The sequence below is a fragment of the Micropterus salmoides genome, unplaced genomic scaffold (assembly GCF_014851395.1).
Source record: "Micropterus salmoides isolate LMB-PRFRI ecotype aquatic unplaced genomic scaffold, ASM1485139v1 Ms_hic_scaffold_14, whole genome shotgun sequence".
Taxonomy (NCBI): Eukaryota; Metazoa; Chordata; class Actinopteri; order Centrarchiformes; family Centrarchidae; genus Micropterus; species Micropterus salmoides.
This window is the reverse complement of record NW_024040485.1, coordinates 17,804,402-17,824,046: the sequence shown is the minus strand read 5'-3', so window position 1 is coordinate 17,824,046 and position 19,645 is coordinate 17,804,402. Positions and strand designations below refer to the sequence as shown.

Sequence of the window (19,645 nt, the reverse complement as noted above, 5' to 3'; positions counted from 1 at the left end):
CATGTAATGCAAAATTGTTTTTTGAACATATATCAGTTTCATGTTTATATTTCAACTGTTTACCCACATTTACAACCACACTGATTGCATTGTCTCATAACCAACAGCAACATTTTTTTTCAGCGTGACAGTAGATTACTGAAATCTTGTGCCACACTCTACCTCCAGCCCATTCTGCCTTTCATTCTTTTTCTTCTCTCTAACTCACACACACACACACACACACACACACACACACACACACAGTGAGAACAAGGCAAGTCAAGCATTTGTGTCTTAATGACTTTCTTCCTGCGGTGAGAGGGGTGTTAATGATTTCATTTGTAATCACTATGAGCTTCACATCCAGGCCACCTTGACATATAAGAGGCTTTAACTCTATTTCTACATTCTCTTATCCCACTGCTTCCAAACCTTATAAAACACACACTCACACACACACGTACACAATAAAGTGCACACACAAATCCTCATATACCATACAGTTACGCATTAAGCATTTTACCCTCTTCTACTCTCTCTTGGTCTTTTATCAATCAATACAGTGCTTTAAACCAGATGAGTAGCCTCTACCTCCATGTGCCCTCTTTCCCTTTCTGTTGATGTGGTGTTTCTATATCTTCAGTTCTTCCCCTCCTCGCTCTGTCTCCTGTGTCAAGTTGTGTTATTGACAAGAGATTCTGTGTAAGACAGAGGTACCATTGATGTTCCTCCAGCTGTCAATCACTCTCACAGAGGGCTTGGACTGATCCCGAGTTACTTTCTCACACAGAGGTATTAACTGACCGAGGCTTGTGCTACTCATTCCAGACTAATCCAGAATCAGTTTTCTCATACAGAGAGCTTAGCGGGTCTGCCATCGTTCGCCACTGTCTAATAAAGTTGCATCTCACGCCAGCTGATTTAATAATCTGATCTAAATCTGGATGGTGATTAAGTAATCACAGGCTGACAAGAAATCACTGAATCTTTAACGAATTGTCTGTTCTGATACTCCGGTCTCCAGTGAAAACTCATTTTGGTGTTTGTTTCCTCCAATTGGCAGTTAACATTGTCTCACATGCAGGAAATGTTTCAAAACACTCGGGACCATGCTAGAGGATTGAAAAAAACTTACATTTCAAGCCAAATGCGGATAAAAGTAAAGTAGATACTCATATACTGATGTTGACTAGCTGAGAAACATGACAGACTGACTGAGTTTTGGCAGTGCACCAGATACTGACAAGGGACGATTGGATAGAAAGGGAAGATCTGTGAAAGAATGAAAGGGAGTAAGAGAGGAATACAGGGCTGAAAAAGCAGCAATTGTATATCTCTTTCATATCTGACAGCCTTAATTCTATTTGTCCATTTGACAAGTGCTGAATGATCATATTAGCTGCATGGTTCTTTGGCAGGGAGAAGAGAGGCAGCAATACAGAGAGCAAAAGATGAGGCATATGCCAAGAGGACAGGCAGAGAAAATCAGGTGGCATTGGTGCATTAAAAAATCAAATTAGAAAGCACACGCAGAGCACATACAGTACCCCTGCCAAGGCTGTACTCTAAATTTGTTATTTTAATAACAGAACATTTTAAGATGCATCTGGATCTGCTCTGCATCAAAATACACAATCATGTTGATTGGCTGATGTGGCTGCTAAGAATATTGGAGAATATTCAAATCCTATCTGGGAGTATTAGGCATTTTCACAAAAATGAATTGTGCAACATTAATGTGACTCAAACTTAGGAGCACTGAGTTATGGCCATTTGATGTTATGTTGCTGTAGCGCCACCTGTAAGCTAAATGCCATTTTCAGGATCGCTCAGACTTCATCTGTAACCTGCATTTGGTTAAAAGTGCACAATGCATTCAAGAGGCATTTGGCCACACATGAAATTTGCAAGTTGGGAAAAACTGTTGTTTAAAAATTTCAACCGTAGAGAATAATTTTTTGTTGAAACAGATAGACTTGTCTTTAAGCAAAGAATCCTACATCTACAGAAATGATCATCCAAAATGTAAAATATAACATGATGGTCCAATCCACATGAAAAACAAATTAACTGAACTTTGGCCCAGGGACATGTCTTGTTAAGGACCCAAACCATATCCTCATATGTTTAAGGTCACGAGTGATCTTCAAGAGAAGGAAAGAAAGGGAAGGCGAAATTAGAGACTGTTTCAGGCACAGCAAAGCTGGCCTTTACCGACCCTATAGGCTCTTCAGCACCCCCGCCCCCTCACCCTTTATCCACAAGTGTCTTTCCCTTTGTTATTTCCCTACCTGCACAAGGACAATAAAAAAAATAAACACAACAGGCATAAACATACACTGCTGCCCTGGGTGCACTGAATGCACAAATGATGATCTGGGAGCCATTAGACTATTTATGTGTCAGTCTGACTCTCCATCAATAACAACACTTACCACACACATACTGTGCCCCAGGAGCACTGCAAGCCCCTTAGCCAGCATTTAGACACTATTAAAAGGTCCCTTATATTAAACAAACCGACACATCACATAATGCATGTCATTTATCAACAGGCTCTCTGTGGAAGTCTTTCTTCCACTTTCTCTTTTTCTCTCTTGTGCCTTTCCTGGCTAACATTATGCACAATTTACCCATGCATGTTTCTTTTTTTCTGTCCATCTGGTCCTCTTTTTCAGCTTTTTTCCCCGTTCTTGTTTCCTCACAAACTCCATACTGTTCCTTACCCTCATCATTTTGTTCTCTTTTTCCCCTCTCCCTTCCACTGCTTGCCCCAGTACCATCCTTTCAAAAACTGCATTCCTGTTTCTTTTTCTTTCACTGTCTAGCTTTCTCTCTGTTTAATTTTTTCCTTCCAAGGTGCCATCGCTCCAAGTGAGTAATGTGTTCGGCATAATTAGGCCAGTGTACTCTTGGTCCCCACCGACGTGGTTTGCATGCAGATAAAATGAGCCAATCAAGCATCACAATGGGAGCAGATGTCCTTGTCTCTCATGACATCATCAGAGGTGACCCTGAAACAGGAAATTAGAATGTGGGCGGCAGGAGGTGGGAGTGAATCAAATTGTTGCCTAATTGTAGAAATAATGCAATATAGATGTGGAATGTGTCACCAGTGTCCATTCCCAGTAAGCATGAATTTAGTGATTTGGAGTTAAGCAGGAAGGAACACTGGGCTAAATTTGGTTAAAAACAAGCAGTTGCTAGTTTGTTAGGTACACCTACTGTAGCTAAAGCTAATGCAGTAAAATACAACATCCTACAAAAAGTCTTACCCTATAATTTTCACTGTTTTAGAAAGGTCATTTTGGAGGCTGGTTGGCAGTGCTGTTGAATTGTGTTGAGTTATACTGAGAGGTGTTTCTAATATTCTGCCCAACCCAACTACATATTGAAATAAAGTCATATATGTGAAGGAGATGATTAACTCGTGATTGAAGAACATCCAGGAGACATGGATGTCTTATGCAGAAGAATTTATTGACAACCCGTTCCCACTCCCAAGTGATCACATATGGATGCATGGGCAAGACCCCTTGGCATCAGTTTGTAGTGTGTTTTATATAAATAATAGAAAAGTCTTATTAAGGAGGTGTTTGGGGTGGAAGTGTGGACCAGAAACCATTGATTGTTATTGGGTTATGTTAACTTACATAACGTAAGTCATGTTAGTCAAGTAGTTATTTTAACCCAAACCATGATGTTTTCCTAAACCTAACCAAGTACTTTTGGTGTGTAAACTTAATCAAATTTGGATGTTTCACAATGTTAACCATTAACTTTATTTTGAATGTCTAACCAGATGTTGCACATCTATTATGCAAACTTAACTAACTAAACAGAGATAAGTGAATTCCTGGCAGGCAGTATTTAACCCCTACTAGACTTACTGAGATTCACTACATGTCTAAGTATGGTTATTTTTATTTAATTCTATTGGGTGTTTGATACTAAACAAAAAGCAATTCTTACCTAAGTTATCCTAAGTCATGTTGTATGTCACTTGAGGTCACATACAGACATACCGTGCACTAGCTTCCTATGAGCTTGATCTCCTGGGAGATTGAGGCAGCTCAGCCTAGTCAGGACAACTGCACTGACCAGTTATCCCAGGAGCAAGAGACCAGGAGAAACACTGTGTCAAATCATCTTTAGCCTGACAAAGGAAAATTCCTTCACAGTATGCTCAAATATTTCCAGTTTCAACCTAAAAATACTCATCTTTTCACTTGCAAATTACCAAAGCATTTTTTATTGGGATTACAGTACAGTGTTTTCTCTGTATCAGAACTCCTAATGAGCTGCCACATTATTCGCTGAAAAGAAATACAGAAGGCTGCTCCTTGCTATCGTCTGGTGGCGATACAGACTTGTACTTAGATCCAACTTTAGTGCCTGTTTCCTGAATCTGATAGGATACATTTGAGTGTGTTTGATGTCATTCTCCTGGATTGCTCCGTCTCAGTATATCTCTATGGGAGGAGATGGCATTACTTAACAGGCCAGCTGGGAGATGTTCAGAGCTCTACTTAAATGAATAAATAAGCGAGTCCTGCTTGGTCATCTAGAAATTAGTGTCCCCATAAGATAGCCAGCCAGTACTCTTCAAATCAGATTAAGCTCCATAACTACTGATCTGCCTTGAACTGAAATGGACTGGAACACACTGGCCAGTAAGTATTTGGCTGCTCATAAATACTGTGTTCCAGTACATGAATGTGTGTGTGGTATCTGTGTGTGTTGATGATTCAAGACCTGGGTTAAGATCAGAACAAAATCTGTTTCTTTGACCCATATTAATATTCATTGATATATTAAAAAAAACAACAGATAAATCATCTGATCTTTCATCAAACGTTCTTCAAATGTCTTGCTTTGCTTGACAAACAGTCCTAATCCTAAATACATTCAGTGTGCTGTCATATAAGACAAAGAAGCAGCAAATCCTCCCATTTAAGAAGCTGGAACCAGAGAATGTTTGACTTTTTTGTGCTTTTTTTTGCTGCCACAGCCATAAACACAAATACAGTTTTTTTCAATTGCACTATAACCAGGCCTTTGAGATAAAACTTCAAAACCATAACCCCATTTTTCAAAAAGCACACCCATAAACTAAACTCTACACACAAATCCTTTCATTTCTCATTGCCTAACTAACTCTCATTGCCCACTAACATTCAATATTGTTCACTCAAGTCAGCGAACTCAATTAGCACACAGCTACCCAGGTGGAAACACAAACAGTCATAATTGATAACACACCTATCCGAACTTTCAATAGATAGATAAAAGGACCTGAGTCAGTTCAATCAGTTTTGGAACAATGAATCCAGAGAGATGTGAAGCAGGGACGGACTAGCCATTGTGGCGTTCTGGAGTAATCCCAAACGGCCGGTCCATTTCAGGCTGAACCGACCAGGGGTCAGGAGTTTTTATTTTTCAGTTTTACTTTATGTCTGCTGTAGCGAACGCTGGGCCAAACCAATGCTTTCAATATGGAGGGGGTGTACGAATGAATTTCAGTCCCAGTACATCCCTGATGTGAAGGAAGAGGTAGAGGGCACCAGTGAGGAGGAGGAGGAGGAGGAGCAGTAGGGAGAGGAGGAAGAAGTGATGGAAGAGGAACAATAGGAGTTGGAGAAGGAGGAGTAGGGAGAGGAGGAAGAGAAAGCGGTGTGGCTAGGTGGAGGACGAGAATCTCTGGCCTGTCCCAGACCAAAGACAGGATGCTGGGGCAGAATGATTTGTTGTTTGGTGTGTTGTACTGGATACTTCACTAAGGAATAAAAATGTGCAAATGTTTACATTTGTTTTTTCTTTTTTTGTGTTCATCATGTGAAAAGGTTTTTGAGGGGGAGAATCACGAGTAACATTACTTATAATCAGTTTCTCTAGTATTGTTTTGAGTTTCTTTTAATTATTGTGTAAGACTTTGTTGTAGTGTGTGTGTGTCATGTCTGAGGGCAAAGTTTGGCTTTTCAGCAAGATTGAATGGTTTTGAGAGTAGAGCTCCATTTTAACCTGAAAATAGGATGTTTGGGTGAGAAGTTCTGGATTTGTGTTTAGAGTTTCGAGAACAAAGATGCATAATTTCAGGAATTGTGTTTAAGCAATCGAAAATAATTGTAAAAGGTCAGGCACAGTTAAAATTTGGGTAACACTTTATATGAAGGTCATCGCTATAATGACTTATGCATATATTTATAACACGATATAATGCGTCCATAAGACATTATAACAATTGTTATAATCACTTACTAACATGCATTAGGTGCTATAGCAAAGTTCATAATGTATTATGACCTTTTGATTTAATGTTTTATAACTAATAGTAATACCAGTTTATATCAATGTGCGGCAAGAATCTCCGACCATGTTCCATAACACATTATAACCACCGACTCTGCCTTGTTATAAATACACTTTAGTCACCATTTACAATTAGTGATATAAAATGGAATAATAGCTTATAGTAATGTTTAAAGTTATATAGCATGTCTTTGTTTGCTTTAAGTGTTAAAATATCTATCTCTGTATAATATATTACAGGTGGACATAATACCATATGAACTAATTATAAGAATTATAAGAAGAGGCAGAGTCGGTGGTTATAATGTGTTATGGAACATGGTCGGAGATTCTTGCCGCACATTGATATAAACTGGTATTACTATATACCCATTATAAAACATTAAATCAAAAGTTCATAATACATTATGAACTTTGCTATAGCGCCTAATGCATGTTTGTAAGTGATTATAACAATTGTTATAATGTCTTATGGACGCATTATATCGTGTTATTAATATATGCATAAGTCATTAAAGCAATGACCTTCATATAAAGTGTTACCAAAATTTGTTTTAAATTGTTTCTTAACATTAAAAGACTAAGACAATCAAATAGAAGAATGGCTGATGGTTCCATCATTTTTGACCAGATTGAGCACTGTTACAATTTGATCTTTTTTTCCAATCAAGGACACATGCTTTTGCATAAAGCTATATGTGACAGCAGTACGAGTGAACACATACACACACACACACACATGCACAGTAAATCCAGATGCCAGTGATGGCAACATTAGACCAAACACCACCTGCCAAGTTTAAGGTTGCCTTCTGTCTAACACACCTGGTTGCCATTTAACACCCTGCTCCCTTACTGCCATCACTCTCTGTGTCCTCTCTGACCTTTTCCTTCTCACTTTCACATGTAACCCCATCTCTCTTTCCTTCTCATAGTCTTTCTGGCTACCACTCTCCAATTCCACCTGTTTATCTCTTACCCTCGTCCTTGTCCCTTTTTCTCTTTCATTTTTCCATCTGTCTCATTTTCACTCTCCTTTGTCCTCTCCTTCACCCCCTTTTTCCTCCTCAGCGTTATATCCTGCATCTTTGTTTAACTATTTATTATTGCGTTTTTACCTCTCTACACAGTATGAAGGAGAGTGAATTGGACGTGTGTAACCACATACACACATATACATGACTGTATACAAAAAACATTTTTGCTCACTCACACAGTTAAACACACTAAATTACAAACTTACAAACACATGCATATAAACACATCTGCATGCTCACATATACAGTGTACACACTTGCAGGCCTAGAGCCAGCTGTATGTGAGCACGCTGGTCCTCTAATCTGTGGCTTGGTTGGGGCTTCTTCCAAAGGCCCTGGACCTAAAAAGGCCTTGCCTGCCTGGGCTGGAACAGTAACACCCTACACTTAGCCACATGGCGCTAGCTAGCCCACACCCTGCTAAACACAGCCAGATGTGCAGGGACTGGCAGCATGGTACAATGTCACTGTACTCTCCTGTAGCCATATGAAAAAAAACTATCTGGATATGGTTAGTATTCAGCTAATCCTCACCTATTTAACACTATAAATAACCAAGATCCAACCACCAATACACTCCTGAAATGATAAAGGCATAAGATGTTTCCCAAAGCCTCCCAAAGTAATTCATCTTACTTTGCACTTTCAACAGCTAAGGATAACAACAGGATGTCTTTAGTAAGAATGGCTGGATCCTGCCAAATCGCACTGATCATGTGGCAGCAAATGTAACGTATTATGGTCCATTTAACCCCAGTCTATCATTCACCTCTCGTCTTCAGAGGAAGCAGTCAACAACAGATGGTTTTTAGACCTCAAGGTCCCAATACATATACACTTCTCTCCTCCCTCTGTCAGCTTCGCCATCCACATCTGATGCTCACTGGGGTGACATAAGGCAACATGAGAAAAAACATGAAGTTGAATAGTTGGAGAGGAGAGGAGAGGAGATGAGAGGAGAGGAGAGGAGAGAAGAGGAGAAGAGAGGAGAGGAGAGGAGAGGATGTACAGGTGTAGACAGATTTGAGGTCAACAAAAAATAACAGCCTGATTCATTTTCAGTTTCAAAGCAAAACAGCAGCTACATTTCTAAGTGCAACACATCTGGCAAGAATACAGGAACAAAAACAAGCTCCAAATGACTTCATTCTGAAGCAACATAAGTTACCAAGTTCATGACGTGTGTATTAATCTACAAGTTTTTTGATCCGCATCATTAGAATGTTTAGATGTCGGAGCTGAGTGCTGCTTGAATGTGTGTGTCTGTAGTCCGTGTTGTTTACTAGCATGCTGTGCTAAATGAGGTGTTTTACCGAAAAGTTCAAGAACTGTAGCATGACATAAATTAACTTGGAGAGGATTTGTGTCCTGGAAAGGTTTGTGTACTTGCGTATGTTTGTACTTGACAGGTTGACTGTATCCCTTTGGCACAGGAACAACCTCCTAAGTAAAAAGGAGGGACCATGAGAAAGAAAGACAGAGCGATAGAAGAGGGGTAAAGAAATGTCACTCAGCCACTAATCACTGTGATCTGAAAAGGTCAGACTAACTAGCCAAGCTCAGAGCCCCAGCTGACAGATCCATTGTCACCAACTGGCCAAGGGGAACGAGTGGAGCACAGAGACACCCTTCTATTAACTGGAGCAGGTCATTAGACACAAATAATTGCCTTAGTGCACCAATGTTCTAAGACTGAAAATCTCTCACACTCAGAGCAGTGCAATTAAGTCCTGATTTTATTTCATATTATCAAGAACTTACAAACAATATTTTGCTATGGTGCATAGTCCATTTAGTGATTCAGACTCTTGCGCTAGTGTTATTGCTAGACAAAGAGACGGCATGCGACAAAGATACCTGTCATGAGACCTTGTACATGGTTAGCATCTTAAACCCCTATGTTTCAGGATGACCTTGAATCTAGTTATTTTATTGTTTTTATTTCTATGGATCTGACTTAGCAGACCTGGCAAAAAAATAAAAAAATAAAACATCTTGGCATTCTTACAACATCACTGCAAAGCATTAACAACCTCCTCTGTTGTCAGTCAATGCTCAGCAGAGTACAGACTGTATCATAAAAGGGCTTTAACTAATCTCTTACACGTATCGTTAGTATGTGCATGTGTGTCTGCATTTTTGTGTAGGCTGTGTATGCCCAGATTGAAAATGTGAAATGAAAAACATCACAACTGGTAAGAAAATAACACAAAAGCACCTATAACTGGATCCTTGTGTATCATTTCAAAATAACAAGTATGATGTGCTTATTACTGTTGAAGAACAATACGCACCGAAATGCAAACACATAAAAACATTTATTTACACTGAACAAAATTATAAACGCAACACTTGTGTTTTTGCCTCCATTCATCATGAGCTGAACTAAAAGATCTAAGTCTTTCTCTATGTATACAAAAGGCCTATTTCTCTCAAATATTGTGCACTTCTCCTTTGCCGAGATAATCCATCCACCTCACAGGAGTGGCATATCAAAATTCTGATCAGACAGGATGGGTATTGCACAGGTGTTCCTTAGGCTGGCCACAATAAAGGCCGCTTGAAAATGTGCACAAAGCCACAGATCAGATGTTGCAAGTTTTGAGGGAGTGTGCAATTGGCATGCTGACTGCAGGAATGTTCACCGAGCTGTTGCCCATGAATTGAAAGTTCATTTCTCTACCATAAGCCATCTCCAAAGGCATTTCAGAGAATTTGGCAGTACACCCAACTGGCCTCACAACAACAGACCACGTGTAACCACACCAGCCCAGGACCTCCACATCCAGCATCTCCAAGATCGTCTGAGACCAGCCCCTAAGACAGCTGCTGCAACAATCGGTTTGCATAACCAAAGAACTTCTGCACAGACTCTCAGGAACCATCTCAGGGAAGCTCATCTGCATGCTCGTCGTCCTCATCAGGGTCTTGACCTGACTGCAACTTCGCACAGCCATTGAAGAGGAGTGGACCAACATTCCACATGCCACAATCAACAACCTTATTAACTCTATACAAAGAAGTTGTGTTACACTGCATGAAGCAAATGGTGGTCACACCAGATACTGACTTGTTTCCAGACCCCCCCCCCCCAGGTCCCACCAAGTACAGTGAAAGTGCACATTGTCAAGTGGCCTTTTATTGTGGCCAGCCTAAGGCACACCTGTGCAATACCCATGCTGTCTGATCAGAATCTTGATAAGCCACGCCTGTGAGGTGGATGGATCTCGGCAAAGGAGAAGAGCTCACTAACACAGATTTTGACTTTGTGAACAAGATTTAAGAGAAATAGGCCTTTTGTGTACATAGAGAAAGACTAAACTATTTTATTCAGTGTATGTTTTTTTCTCTTATCTGATTCTCTATATCGGTCATATACTTATTGCGAATTCACAAACTCACCATCGAAAGCCTTGTACTGTCCAGTGAGTGAGGTCTGTAAAGATCGGCCAGAGTCTTTCAGTACTCCCTCCATCTCCCTGCGGCTCAGCATGGCCAGGTTGTCCTCCATGTCACTTGTACAGCAGGTGTAACCCTGGGGACAGATGCGCAGGTGCTCCCCTAGCAGGCGGACAGGTGGAGACAGAGGAGGAGAAAGGATGGGGAGGTAGTGGAGGATTAGAAGAGGAAAAGAGAACAAATAGGGGAGAAGGAGAAGAAGAGGGGATAAAGAGAAGCAGGAAAGAAAAGCGATAACAAACATAGCATTAGCATTAACAGGTTCCATAAATTCTGTCAGAGCTCAACAAAACTTAGTTTAATACTTCCTATGATGCTGCTGTATAAAATACTCAGCAGCGAACATGACAGGATGAATTAGCTGCAGTGACTGTTTTTACAACCTCAGACCCGGCTTGTTGGCCGTCGTGGAGGCACGGCTGCATGTGTTCGCCTGCCTGATTACCTGGCAAGATGTGGAGAACTCTGTGGAAATGGGAGCAGTGGAGCAGGAGTACCGCATCAGCTCCCATACAATTTTAATGAGCACTACTGACTCGCATGGGGGTGTATGCATTTACAAACATGCGCGTACCACAGACACACACACACACACACACACACACACACACACACACACAGATAGAAAACCAGGGAAGTAGAAAGGATCTGTAAGCTCAGGCTTTGTGTGTGAGTAAACACACACACACACACACAACCAAATAAATACCATATATAACTTCAGCAAGGGCTGTCAAAGTTGGTTAAAACTGTAGTCAAGCTGCAGCTGAAATAAAAAAAAATTGTGTAAGACAGAAATAACATCATCCACATCAATGCAACCAAGCCTAAGGCGAACAAAATTCATGTGGGTAATGTTCATTAGCAGGTGAAGAGAGCAGATCATGTATGATGCACTTCGACTTGCAATGAAAAATTTTACTTCTGAAGATTCATCTCCACTATTACTATTTCTGCACACACACACACACACATACTGAAATATATATAAAAATATAAATATAAATCCACAGTGAAACACATAATAATCAAAAGGAAGCACTGTACTACGTGGAATAGAGCACACCAAATCACATTGAGACATTTCTGGTATGAAGAGGAAAGAATTACGGTTTTAGATTATTCTGTCAGACCTTTAAAGGCAAAAAGGAGAATAGAACTCTTATTTCTTGTCAAACATAAAAACATTTATTCAAGCTTCTGATGCACCCACATACTGTAGACAAATGCACTGAGACAAACATCAAAAATGACATAGCTAGTATACAGATAGGATGGAACTCCTTTTGAGCTCAGAGCTAAAAGATGGGACCGCTATGCTGCCTGAGGAAGAGCACAATGTGTGCATTTGTTTACATGGGTAAATAAGTTTTAACACATATTGTCCATCACACTCACATTTCTTAAAATATAGAGGGTTGATGTCCTTTACGCCTGTTTTCTATTATTAAAAAACCCCAATTACCATAGTGTGTGATCTTTGGTGTCAAAAGATACATCCACACCACAAAGAATTGGACAAATGTTGGCAAAAGGATGAACCTATTAACAAAGGTTAAAATAATGTGATAGCAATAACAGTAATTGTTATTGACTAGTCCAGAGTCTGCATTAAAGAAGCCAGCATCTCCAAATTTTATTTGATATTAGTGTGCAACTGGTTGCACTTTGTGTAATGCAGTGTTTTTAGACAGAGTGCAGGTTGTAGCATTTCCATTCTGATTGTATTACTCCCTCTGTGGAAGACGCACCTAACTGAATCTCACTGAGTCTTTCCCACCCAAAGGCCCTGCAGCAACAAGCGGTCTAACTGCCTCTGTGTAATTCCCACTTCATCAGACATTCCTTTCCCTTTCTTCTCTTCCCTGCATGAGGGTCCTCTGAAATCATCTTGCATTACTACACACAGACATGTGTGTCATACAGAATGACACACAGACAAGAATATCCATATCCTTAATCTCTGTGAAGAAATATCTGCATATGAATACAGAATCTGTAGGCAAGGAAGGAGACTTTGCTATTGGAAGTATTCCACCCACTGGCTTTGGTTGCATGTAGGTAAACAGTATGTGTGGAAAGCAAAAGAAGGGAAGCCAAAATGGACGAAATGCAATCTCAGACCCCATCGGCTATTGTCTGACAATGATTTAGCTTTTTATCAATCTCGGAATCCTAGAGATTAGCTTTGTATTATCTTTTTATTATTTTATCTGCCTTCAAATCATTGTCAGACAATAGCTGATTTATCCAGATATCCACTGGATAAGGGAAGCCCTGAAACATTGACTGTTGACCCTAGTGGCTAAATCGTCATCAGACAATAGCCGATGGGTTCTGCGATTGACAGACCTTAAACATAACATTGATTATGATTCTTTGCTGCTGTAAAGCAAAGTTCTGCTTCTCAAGGTCACAGCAATGTTAAATCTTAGGCACAGACTCAAGATTCATGTGATAGTTTCTTGGTCATTGCCATGTATTTTAAGCACATGAACGGCACAAATATATTAATAATACATGAGAAACTTATTTTGCTGCAATATTGTAAACCTTTCAGGTTTTATCTTACACGTCTTTGTCCAATAATAAGTCGAAGCCTCAATCTAATATTCAAAGCTTTGCAGCTTACACATTCAGTACATCTTGAAATGTTTAATTACTGTAATATATCATTAGTTCACTGAGCTTTACATAGCCTACACAAAGGCATACACATGCAGTAAATACACATAAGTATGAGATTAATGATTTAATGTCCCTCATGGTGTCATTAGCATGCATCTAGCAGAGTTTCAGCTGAGGGAAAGTCTATAGGTGCACAGTGCTTCCATCGATAAGATTGATTCTGCCATCCTTTTAATCGTTAAGGCTAGTGATTTCTGTGTGCACTGGCTCAACAATTACATGGAGGCATTTCACCTTTATTTACCGTAGTTGTAGCCTGAGTTAATCACTTTGTTCCCCCCATCCAGTCCACAACCTCAGCTGTTTTATACAGTCAATGTGTGTATGACAAGAACCCATGCACTTTACTGATTATGTGTCAACCAAGTTTCTGTAACTGTGCTTTAAGCACCTCATCAAGGCCAACTGTAAAGTGGAGCAATTAAAGGCAATTTTCCTCTTTGAACATGAAAGTGGAGGACGGGCTGCCCAGATCAGAGGATAAGGTGACATAGAGTCTCTCTCAGCGCCCTCTCCCTGGTCATGGTGTGACTCACATCCACACACCAAGGGAGAGAGTTTGGACTTGGAGAAGGGCACTTGTATGCAAGTCTGTATGATTTGTGTGCATCGAGAGAGGAAAAATGAATTGAATGAGAAAGTGAAGACAAGAGTACAAAGAAATTAAGAAGAAAAAATGAGGGAGGATAGAATGAGTGAGAGCTTGATGGAGGAATAGCATACAGCACTATCAGGGGTCAGCAGCAATCTGTCAGCCCTTGGGATGGCCATTTAAATGCCTGGACTGGTTTTAGTGTGCATGTGTGTTATGGGCCTGTGGCCATTTCTTTCCGTGCAATCTGATTGTTGCCTGCCATTTGAAGGACATCTGTGCAAAGAACAGGAATACACACTTAGAGGAACAATAGTACACACACACACTCTCTCTCACACACACACACACACACACACACACACACACACACACACACACACACACGGACAGTAGGTGTGAGGCTTCCAGATGCAGCCAGCCAGAAACTGGGATTATTTTTTAGTTTTACAGTCACAACATCTGCAGAGTGACCCCCCCCCCCCCCCCCCCCCCACACACACACACACACACACAGGCGTTCTCCAGTTTACTGAGTCAAATTGAAGAGACCTCTTTGTTTGTAACATTAGCTGACTGTTAGGTTAGCCAACTGGAAATGTAATGCTTTGTCACAGGTGACCTTTCCTGCTGTGTGGCAGATGTGTGTCCAGGACTGTGCATGTGTTTGTGTGTGTGTGTGTGTGTGTGTGTGTGTGTGTGTGCGTATACATCTGTTTGTGTCTACTTGGGTGAGAGCGACAGTAGGCCACTCTCAATCCAAGTGTAGAGGAAATGTATCCTTAACAACCAGACATGGCTCTCCTGCTTTTACACTTACACTCTTTCATTCTCTCCCTCTCTCTAGCTCTCTCTCTCACACTCTCACAGGTGCACACAGACACACACACTTTCAGTCTTGTAGCCAGAGGATACTAGAGTAATCAGCAGAGGAGGACAGCTCAATCTGGAGAAGAGCTGTGTTAGTAGGAAGCTTCAACAGTAGCATCCAAATAGGGCCCACAACAGAAAGGGCAGCTAATGCTTGAGATGCCCAATTCTCTGTGCTTAAAATACAAGACACATCCCATTTTCTGTACTTAGAGATAGCTAAAAAAACACATTTTCATTGCATACCACACAACCACTCCTCATCCATCAGAGATTTAATCTTGCATAAACTGATTTCCAACCTCCCCCCTCCATTTCCTGTCTGTATTGTTCCCAAATTGTTCCTGCAGTCTGAAACAACTTAAAGGAATGCATGATAAACTTGAAAAATGTGGTCATATTATTAACACTGTTCATGTCCCACAAGAACAGACGAATTACAGAGTAGCTGGTACACAGAGACAAAACAAAACCACACATGAATAAGACCTGCTCAAAATTAAATAATCTATTCAAATATATTTAAATTGTCAGAGTAGATGTTCTGCATTAATCAGCCACCTTCTGTGAGGCCAATCAGCACAGAGGTAGCAAGCCAATTATCTGGCCTCTCCTAAAAATTACACACATGCATAAACCAACCACAAACCCAAACATTAATCTATGCATAAGGGCAAAATTAGGGAAACTAACTATTCGCTTTAACCCCATAAGAGTCCTACATCACTTCTTGTTCTTTCCTTTTGACAGACACGGCTGCTAAATCCCCTAACAATTCCCTAACCATTAGCTTATCGCTGTTCACCAGGGAGGAAGGCTCCTATTAAACAGCAATCTGGGAAGGCAGAATAAGGTCGCGAACACTGTGATAAAGCATGGGAGAGCATGACAGTCAGAGTCTTTTAGAGATGGTGGGAAACACAGAGAGGAGGGGGGTAACAGGAAATTAAGTGTCTCCGTCATTCGTCTGGGAGTCTGTGAACAAAACAGGAGAAGTCAAAATGCTGACCTTACTGTATCACTATTTATTGTATGTTTGTTTGTTTCGGGTCCACGGTTACTAAAAATATAGTAAAAAAAATAAACACTGGTGTCACACAACATAATGGCAAAGCCATTGCAGCGGTTTATTTCACGTCTGTGGCAGGTTTTGATGTTACATTCTTCAGTTCAGAATATGTTAACCTGTGCAGGTGTTATGCTGACTGAGATATGCAATTTTGAGCTGGGCAATTCAGACTTTAGCTTTCAGTGCATTCATGGAGGATTTTGCCCTCATTTTTTTCCCCAAACCTTGGTTTCTTTGTCCTTCATGTTGCTGTGGTGGAAAATTAGGCCCTGGAATTGTTCTTATTCCATTCCGCTTTTTTTTGCCTTTACACCATGTATTTAATTCATTTTTATGATGAGTAGTATTACCACAGTGGCACAGTAGTTAACACTATTGCCTCACAGGAAAAAAAATGTGTTAATGGCTTCCTTCCACCTTTTCAAACGCTGTCCATACCGCTCAGATAGACTGGAGATTCAGAAAATTCCCATATGTGTAAAAGCTTAATATCGGGCCCTTGATCAGCCAAAGCGCAGCGAGCTGTTAAAATAAAAATTCAAATAATTTCTTGGCACCTTTCATGTGCCCTAATAGCACCTTCTGATTTGATATTTATATTGTTCAAACCTAATTTTAGTTGCAGTGGTGTCACTATAGTAATCTTCATATCTTCGTTACATTCTGTTTGTTATTAACATCTATTATTAAATAATATTCTTATTTATTGTTTGTATGTCACTAAACTGGTGTATCATAAAACTAAGGTGGCCACACCCGGGTTTATTGTTGGAGCAAGATTATTGCGGATGTATAAATCTCATTTGACAAAATGGCATGGCTGGCGACCACACTGATATGCTGACACATAACTGATGGCTTCTGGTAATGATTGCCATTGCATAACTGACACTGTGTGAGTGTGTGTTTGCACGTGTGCAGTGGGATCTGAGAGATTAGCGGCCTAATCCAGTCATTGGTGAGAGTGTGCGCATGTGTGTCCACCGCTATGTGGGTTATTGCCAGCTCCAAGGAAATCACCCACGGAACACCTGGAATCACCACACATGTGCACACACACACTTGAGCAGTGGATTAGGGTTAAACTGATGAAAACTACCAGGACTATTTTTAAAGACAGGTTTGCATGTCTGATCTACCAACTTTGCACACTGACATTTCACATACCAACCAGGCAAATGCTTAACTCAGACAACGCTATGGTTTCTAACAGCTACCACCCTGCATTCCTGTTTGCTGTCATTCCGTCTGTCCACTGTCTGTGTACTTTCACACACATGTACACGCACGCACACACACACACACACACACACACACACACACACACACACACACACACACACACACACACACACACACACCTAGACCCTACACATTCACCAGTCTGGTAATATGAGCCATGCAGAAAGTAACATAAATAGCACCCTCAAGCCAGACAAGGTGGCGGCCACACAACACATTAATAACACATTACTACTGAGGCTGGGTGATCTCTATGCTGCTTTCTTAAAGACCACACTGGCTATCTGCACTGCAGGTAGCCAGATCAGATCAGAGCTATTTATTTACACTGCTGTTAAAAGGTTTGGAATCACCTGCCATAAAAGCTTGATTCAGTACAGTCAGATGGCTGAGAGGAATATTCTATACTTTTTAATGGTGCAACAACAGAAACCACCATTCATTGGTAAAAGAAATTGCAAGCTTGGCATCAAAATCTGTGCAGAGCAAAATATGTAACAGGTTCCTGTTTTAATAACAGTCATTTTTATGGGCAGGGAAAACTCGGGCCAGCTACTCAATTTGACTACAGGAGAGAGGAAAGGCGAAAGGACTAACGTGATAATGTAATGATGTGGGCCGTGGGGAGTAGATTACTTGGTTAGAGTTAAATAGCTCTGGCTGTGATTAACTCAAACAGTGGACAGCCTATCTTGACAAATGGGCCAAAGAGAAATTGAGTGGAATAAGGAAGCAGAGGATAGCAAAGGACAGGACTGGATTAGATGGGATGGGATTGGACCAGATAAGACTGGATACAAGACCTTGCTCTTACATATTATTTTTATGACCAGCTACAAGTGCAAAAGAAAGCACATATCCTGCTGGCTGTTTTTCTTCTGTGTTCTGTTCTGTGCGCCATATCAGTGTGCTCATGCTGATGCACCATCCTGCAAAAGTTCACTGTTTTCAGTTGCCCTATCCCAAAAGATAACACACTCACACACTGTATTTAAAAAAAATGCTATAACAGTCATGCAGCTCTTTAATAAGTCATGTTTAGAAGATGTGAACTGAAAACAAGCCTTATGACATGGCTTTCAAAGTAAAACAGCTTGTGTGTGAGGCTGTGGGACCTTAAAGTGGATAAAATCATTATGGATTGTGTCCCTGTTTCTCTCATAGTTTATACCATCTCCCATAGCAACAGATGTGAACCAGATGCTGGAACATCACACTAGAGATGGAACATGGATAGTGTCATTGTTTACAGATCAAAATGGATTAGGGATGGCAATTTCTGAGAGAGAGAGAGAGAGAGTTGTATGATGCTTTGGCAATATTGTTGTTACACATTCTTCCCAATAAAGCTAATTTGAACTGAATTGAATTGAGAGAGAGAGAATGTGAGTGGGTGAGCAAGAGAGACAAGCTAAACTGAAAATTCATTTTGTAGCAAATTTAGAGGCAAGTGGAATAAAAAGCATGGCATGACATGTTAAACCCAACAGCCTGTCCCTGCTACCTTTATGCTGGATCAGACAGAACCTGTAAGATCCCTAACGTGTTGTAGCCCTCTAATGGGAGCTGTGATTTATAAAGTGATGGAGGAGGGACATTTTTGTAATTAAGATGCTGTAGCCCTGAGAAACATGCTTGACTGCCCACTTTGACAAGATGGACACAGACTCACAGGCACACGCAAATGCGCATAACCACATTAACTCTTTTTCCTGTCTCCATCTGAGTCTCTGTTTTTCACACACACACACACACACACACACACACACACACACACACACACACACACACACACACACACACACGCCCCATGCAGACAAACACCCAAGTCCCACTGGCAAATAAATAATCAAGGAGCATGAGTGCCAACTGTGGCAGCAGCCTGTCCCATTCACTTAGCAGGTACAGTTACATAGGTTGGTGCGGTATTGTAGCTTTCCAACCAGAGTGCCAACTTGCCCAGCCAAGTCCTGCCTTCTTCAGTGTCATTTTCACAGTTTAATCCACTCCCACCATTTTTTCCCCACTTGTGTTAACTGAGTGTAAGTGGACTGACCTGGAATGCAGGAGAATGTAATTTACTCAGACTTAACAAGAACAAAACATCCAACAATATACAGTACAAACAGTACAGACACTGTCCTAGTTACACCCTATAACCCGCCCTTTTCCAGCCTGTTACAGGCATGCCTTAACTTGAGCTTGTCTGTGTGTCAACTTACTGAATCTCAATGTGTGTGTGCAAAACAAAGTCAGACATGAAATGGAAAAAGTCAATAAAAAAGTTATTCTAAAGAAACTTGTGCTGGTGATATATATTTAAACCATAAGACGTAATGTATCACAAGCTATCTCAAAATAAAAGCAGTACCTACAGACTGGAGAGGGATGATATAA

General features: G+C 40.6%; 1 protein-coding gene across 1 annotated transcript in view; it reads right to left on the bottom strand.

The window, feature by feature from the left end:
• Nucleotides 1-19,645, bottom strand: part of gpc1b (glypican 1b) — an 80,137-nt gene that overhangs the window by 30,394 nt on the left and 30,098 nt on the right. The window contains exon 2 of the mRNA XM_038718143.1: nt 10,731-10,889. Within this exon, the coding sequence (XP_038574071.1) occupies nt 10,731-10,889 (159 nt within the window). The remainder of the gene's footprint in view (nt 1-10,730; nt 10,890-19,645) is intronic.